The 7,139-nt window shown below is 38.1% G+C and overlaps 1 protein-coding gene across 3 annotated transcripts in view; it reads right to left on the bottom strand.

Moving 5' to 3' along the window:
• The window catches only part of DPYD (dihydropyrimidine dehydrogenase), an 861,482-nt gene extending 854,966 nt beyond the window's left edge, over nt 1-6,516 (bottom strand). For 2 of the 3 annotated variants that reach the window (XM_050807361.1, XM_050807352.1), the window contains exons 1-2: nt 6,341-6,386; nt 5,893-6,046 (exon numbers count right to left, since the gene is read on the bottom strand). Coding sequence is in view for 1 of the 3 variants with exons in the window: in XM_050807345.1 (XP_050663302.1) it covers nt 6,341-6,379 (39 nt within the window). In the remaining 2 variants the exon portion in view is untranslated. Of the gene's footprint in view, nt 1-5,892; nt 6,047-6,340 lie in introns of all 3 variants that reach the window. The other variant, XM_050807345.1, reaches the window with a different exon arrangement.
• Nucleotides 6,517-7,139: the final 623 nt, after the last annotated feature.

A 7,139-nucleotide genomic window follows, 5' to 3' on the forward strand; every position in this document is an offset into this window, starting at 1 on the left:
GAGGTAAAAGAGTTATTCATAAGCAAATGCAGTGTGTTTAGGGATGCTTAAAAGTTTAGAAAAAAATTGTCTTTGAAGCTAGTATGTTTGCTTAGAGAGAAGATAAGTTTACTCCAGTTAGCACACGGAAATATAGGGGTTTGTTTTAATTATGTAGGAATTTCTTTTCAGAAAAAATTAATGTCAACTGCCTTCTACATTTCTATGAGAATGCCAAAAAAAAAAAAAAAATTCACCTATGCACTAGCCCTGACCTAGTCTCAAAAACACTCAGAAAAACGCAGAAGAATCAATCCATATTTATGTTACAGTAAAAAAAGTAAGGATAGGGGCCAGCCTGGATTTGAATCTCACTAACCTATGTAATAGATGTGAATAGTCTTGTATAAACAAAACCTAGGCCATATAGTTCCTTTGTATCACCTGAAAATTACACCAGTGGGCTGGCAGTACAACCGGTACTAAAAACATATTTTTAAACAGAAATGAAATGAAATGGGTCTCTTTAAATTGATCTGAATTTCAGAAACTCCCCAATCTCCCTCATAATATTGACAAATGTTAATTCAGTAACTTTTTCATAATAGATATATGCAACATTTATGAATCTACAATGCACCTCTTTCATAATTCTTTTAACTTCATTAACTCTTCCCTTTCTCATAGATTCTAACAGACTTCAATACCACTAGTTGATTACTGGAGTAAAAATAAATTCTTGCCAATTGATGTTCATATAGTATACATGATAGATGCAGTAATAACATTTAAAATAAGTGTAACCAATTTAAAAAGCATATATTTACGTGACAAATGCTGTCTGAAACATTCTGTGTATGTGACTCCAATTAATCGTTACAGCTACTGCATGAAATACATAGGATTAAATTCAATTCACAGAAGAAAAAATGACAGTCCAAGAAAGAAGTTGACCACAGTCATACAAATAAAATAAAAGAGTGACAGGATTTTAACCTAGGTCTGTTTAAATCCAATGTTTTCTTTTTGTACTAACCATGAAATGAAGCTTGATTTGGGGAAATACAAAATAAATAACTTCATACAAAAGTACTCAATTCCTGACATCAATACATATAAATACATATGTATTCATGGTGAACTGGCTAAAAGTTATATGTTGAGTTTAAATGCAGATGTTTCATATCTACTAGTGTAACATTTTAATTAAAAGCAATGGAAGCAGTAATAATTATAAACCACAGGAAAGGCATAATCCTATTAAGAGTTATCTCAGTAGTATAATTGGCTCCAGGATATCAGTGAACACCCACACGATTGATATTTGAGGCCAAAAACACCTTCTGTCTTGATATGGAGGATTATGAGCAAATGAAGTCCAGAAGGTAAACATGTCACATTTTAAAATCAAAGTCTCAATTATAGATAAAGGTATAATCTTACAATGCTTTATTAAATATTTTTAATTAAGGTAGAATATAAACAAAATAAAATTTTCTTTACAATTTTAAGGACTGAAGGGCTCTGCAACATATTTGTCATGCATCCATACAGCAGAGAGGCAGAAAAATAAATTGGCCAATCCTGCTTTTTGATCTCCTCTTTAGCTGTATTGAAGCATGGATTATATCAAATCTCTCATCAGATTTTCTTTGTCATGATTTTCTATGACAATCTTTTTTCAGTCTCACTGTCTTTTAGTTTTAGTGTTCCAAACCATCACTTATATTTATGCTAATTATCAGAATTCTCCCACAGTGATCAGACATCTTTATTTTACTAGGAGTTCCAGCTTTCAGCCCTTGTGTTGTTGCGAGTTTATACAGAGTTCAGTAAGATACTGTATTCAAATAGTTAAAGAAAAGTATGATAGCTTAAAGATCTTCCATAACTGCATCAGTATTTTCACTCTAGATCTTCTCAGTGTCCTTATCAATTCCTTACTGTTAATATTCATCTTTTTTAAAGTAAATTTTTCTTCTAGAATGTAACAAAGGAGGCTACTGAATTCCAGCACTTTACAATTAAGCAATCAGTCAACATCATTTGCTATCATTAAGACTAAGCAGATCCAATCTAAAAATCACCCTCCATCAAGATCCATCATTAGTCATTAATCTCACAGATTTTAATTGAACTACCAAAACTGTTCATCTGAATTCATGTTCAAGGGATGGAATTTTTCGTTAAACTGCCCAGAACTTTGGTGGGCCAAGCTGAAAGGTTCACTTGAGCCCAAGAGTACAAGGCCAGCCTGGGCAATATACTGAGACCCCCCATCTCTATTTTAAAAAACTGCACTGAAATACATATCAACATGCTCAACTATAGAAATATGCAGTACCTTAAAACTACAGGAAGCTACCATTAGAATCAGTGACTCCTCAAATCAGATAATCAGAAACATTTCTACCGTCCAGCTAAACTCCTTAGAAAGGAGAAACACTTCAAAGTAAAACTATGTCCCACAAAACAGCTTAAAGTAGGAAGTACAAGGATGTTTTCAACAACTCTAACTCACAAAATAGGTTTAAAAAGTTAAAGCTTTAAAAGTCTTAATTATTTAAGAATACATTTCCATAAGATCTGCAGTGCCCAATCAATAAAAGGAAGGAGAAAAGAAATGACTGTTACTTAGACATTCAGTAAAAACATAGCCATTTAAATAAACAAACAACTCATGGCTTTCTGTAAAGTAGAATCTTTATTGTCTTTTTTGGATCCATTCTTCTTCTTCCTCCCCAGCAGCAAAGGCAATTATGATAAAGGGTGTTCTGAAAATTTTTTTGCCATCTCTGCCAATTCATAACCCATGATTCTTCTTGTTGCAAAATTTGTAAAGTCCACTTTCTCCAAGTCTTTCCCATTATGCTTCTATTTTCCAAATTCACTATTTTTAATCTCATTTTCCTAGTTAATCATACAGAAAATTCCCAATTACCTTTTCAATGAATAGAAGTCATAGTATCAGCAATTCAGAAACCATTTCTGTTTGACTCAAAATGCATTTGATTTTGTGGACAATGGACTAAAATCCCCTTTTCATTCAGGGTAAATGTGAATTGAGTTTATAACCCTCTAACATTCACTAACTGATAATTCAAGGGATGGACCTTGTGATTGTGACTGTGGGAGCGGTAGAGTAACAGACAGCAACTTGGTTTGGCTCTAAATATTTATCAAAATTACTAGTATTCAAATAGTTAAAAGTTTGCTGCAGCTGCATACATTTTCGTTTAGATATATGCTTTCAAAGTCTATTCTCATTATCCTTGCCAGTAGAGGGGAACAAGGTCTTGAACAAAAGAGAACTCTTTCAAAATAATTCTCATTTCCTTTCAAATGTGCAGATATTCACAATACACTGGTTGTCAATTCAATCTGAATGAAGTACTGTGAAGTTACTGCTGAGGCCTGGGAAAGCGACCAATGTCCAACTCTAACCTTCTTTGAAACAATCCCAGGAGAGTCTGTATTAAAGTCATCGTTGACAAAATTCAGACTGTATCCAAACAGCATGCTCACAAAGCAAAATATCTTCTAAAAGCATATAAGTACTATTAATGGACTTTAAAATGCTAATCATTTCATTGGAAGTGATTTTCCTGAGAATAAGATATATTTTTCTGTTATCTTTATTTTTTAACATGTTGGCCTTTTTTTCCAACAAGATGTTGTCAACTTATGACATTTGTTGATTATCCTTACTATTATTATTTTCCTTAGCAGATTTTCCATGTGCAATTCAGAGAGGGTAGGTAACTTGCCCAAACACACAGCTTAAAGTTAGACCTCAATCAGAGGCAGTTGGTTTCAGAAGCCAGGCTCTGAACCACATTAATATACCTGAAAAAAACTTGATTTTTCATGCAACTTCTATGATTACAACAACAACAATTCTGAGTAGATGAGCTAGGTCCTATCACCAAGTAACATATCCTATCCTTGCCTATCTCCCAGTCCATGGATATTCCAGCTATGGATTTTGGTGATCTGATTGTTTTCCATGTTCCTAACCCTCAAATCCTGATGGAATATTGGATTCAGACTAGAAATTATGAAATAAGCACACAAAGCACCTTTATATATACCTCAATAACTTTTCCACCAGAAACAAAGATATTTCTTGGCTGTTTCACTGAAACATGAGGTTCTGTAGTTAGCTCATAGAGAAAAGTCAGTTACTATTAGAGTAGGTTGTTATCACCTTCTGTTCTTTTAACAATTGTCAAGTACTTTTCACATTTATCAATGTGTTCTTATCACATTCATTAACCGCTTCATACCAATATTTTAAAAATATTACTTGCTTATCCATGTATTTGAAGCTAAAACAATGATCACAATCAGATCAATCTCTAGACAATGGTTGTAATGAATTTGTTCAAGAACAGCATTCAAATTTGATGGAAAACTGAGCCTTTATAATTCATTCTACTTCTTCAACACAAAAATGAACTTTGGTGAGTCAAGAGGATCAACTGAGGCATTTATGCTTGAATGTGCTCCCCTAGGCTTAATGTATTTTTCCTCACTGCATTATATTTTAATGATTAATTTCATGCTCTTTCATGGTGTTTCAGCTCATGAATCACGGGTATTACTTTGAGGGAAAAGTAAGGTGCTGTGAGTGATGAAAGATGTTACTGATTAAAGTGTTGCACATATGAACTACATAAGAGCTGAAGGTGTTTGAACACCAGGAATCTAGACTAAAAGTAGTATTAGGCAAACTGGCCGTGTGGACTAAAGTTGAATTCAGTGGAGGGAGTGGAAAGGATGTGATTCTTAAATGTTCTTAGTTGAAACAATATATGAAATCAAGCTGGGCATTCAATGTTTCACTGGCATCTTTCTCCTCAGTAGAATGTAAGAACTGATTTCAAAGACAACTGCAGAGAAAGAAATCAGTTAAGCAGATAACACACTATTCTGAAATTAAACAGCCAAAAGCCACCCATCCTAAGACAACTCTGATATCTGAAATCAATACTGCCGTAATACTGCCAAAAGTTTGTTTTTCAACTTATTAAAAAAAAAAAAAAAAGTTAAGTCAAAGTCACAAGGACCAAAAAGGAATAGACTACCCTAAATGAAATACAGAAAAAGACAAGTATCTCTTATCCTGCACACAGATGAACAAATATCTGCTAAATATATCATATTGCTCAATATCAAAAAGTCAACTCTCCATAACAGAAACCAAAAGTAAACTAACTAGAGATGTCTACATAATACACTTTGGCTCTTGTTACTAAAATGATTTTTCAAACCAAGTTACGGAGCCTGGAGAAAACAGGACTACCTCCTCCCAGAATATAAAGTTTCTTCAATCAATTACAGAGGCAAAATGTGGCCACAGCAGCTATTTTGCAAACAGGTGGTTTGCAAAACTTTTACTTAAGCCGCCAAAAGGACTGACGAAAGGAAAATTTTGTTATTTCTAAAGAAAACACACACACACACACATAATTTTCTACCAGAGTAGAAGACTCAAATAAAGAAAAGCCCCAAACAAAACGGAAAACTAAAAAGCAGTTTGTCTTAGCTCAAAAGTGCTGACTTTGGTTTAGTATGTGTAAAATCACTGTTTATAATTAAATCCTTTTCATCGCATGTATTAAGGTACTAGAGAGAAAGGCAATGCCATGTCGTTTCAGGTAGGACCTTATTTACAGAAAAAAAAAAAAAAAAAAAATGATTTTTTTCTTTTTAACAGAAACGGAGTGCAAGAGGGAATCAAAAACCGTTGAGAGGAGAGAAAAATACAATTTGTTTTTCTGAGGGCACTGCATTTTTCATGTTCTGAATACTTTGTTCCACTCTCTCCATGTTAAATTATTTCATAAATAATACTATGGCTAGAGGCGACTGCTACAGCTGACACACAGATGTTTTATTTCTATATTTCACCTTTGCAAACAGCAGGATTCAGCTACTGCAGATGGGGGCAGTGGAGAGGTGTCCAGAAACGACATACAGGAGGTGAAGGGGTAAAACGTGTGGGAAACAGGAGCTCCTACCCCCTAGAGTCCACCTCTCTGGAATTCCGGTGCTTCTTCAGTCACTGACATTCGGGGCAGGACAAGACATGATTCCTGAAATCTCTTCCGAAGTAAACAGGTCCCGACGCAAAGAGCACCCCCTCCAGTTGCGGAAAGTCCTCCCCTTCGCTCCCCGCCTGCCCACGCGGGTCTCTGGCTCCGCGCTCTTCCGCCTCCCCCGCAGATCTCCCACGGGGGAAACTTTCCCGCGTCTCTCACTCTCCAGGCCGCGGTGGCCGCGGGGACCTCCCCGGCACCGACCAGCAGGGCACCCCCCACCATCCCGCCACCACCGACGAACCAGGCGAAGTCCGTACCTCGATGTCCGCCGAGTCCTTACTGAGCACAGGGGCCATGGCAGTGCCTACAGTCTCAAGTCTGCCAGTGACAGACCCTCCTTGCGTCCTCAAGCTCCAGCCAGAGAGCCAAGTGACAGCAGCCGGAGCGCGAGTAGAAAATAGGCAGACTAGGGACGGCGGCGCGGGGGCGGAGCGGGCGCGGAGCGGGCGCGGGGCGGCAACGCCCCCGGGGCGGGGCTGCGCGCTCGGTCCTGCGGCTCCCGCGCCAGGCACAGCAGCCGCAGTCCGGCCTTCCCAGTTCAGCCCGCTCCGCGCCCCAGCCTGGAAGCTTGTTTTCTTTCTGCAAGCGGAAGGGAGGGAGGGAGTACAGCACCCGCTCCGGGGACTGGCCTTTACTCTCTAAACTGCTAAAAACTGAGCTAGGCAGGCGGGGCCAGATACGAGGGATCCCCGGGATTAAAGGTAAAAGCAGTCCGCGCTCCAAGCAACAGCTTGCACTTTTTCTTTTCTTCGACACAAACCCCGCGAGATGTAGATACATTGTCGGAGGGGCAACTGCATCTTCAGGAACTCCTCAGGGATGAAGTAGTAGATGTTCCTCCATCCATCCACCAAGTAGGCGGGCGGGGTTTGAACTGCAGTGGAGGATAACAGAGCATGGGTCTTCAGAGAGTTCACAGTCCCTGCGGGGAGGGGAGGGAGGCGAGCAAAAACATCCACAGCCCGCAGCAGCATACAGGAAGTGCCGCAGGTGGTACATAATCAAGGTTGTCTTTTTGCAGGAAAATCCCATTTTAATGGTCATTTTTAAAAATAT

This window comes from Macaca thibetana, chromosome 1 (genome assembly GCF_024542745.1).
Source record: "Macaca thibetana thibetana isolate TM-01 chromosome 1, ASM2454274v1, whole genome shotgun sequence".
Taxonomy (NCBI): domain Eukaryota; kingdom Metazoa; phylum Chordata; class Mammalia; order Primates; family Cercopithecidae; genus Macaca; species Macaca thibetana.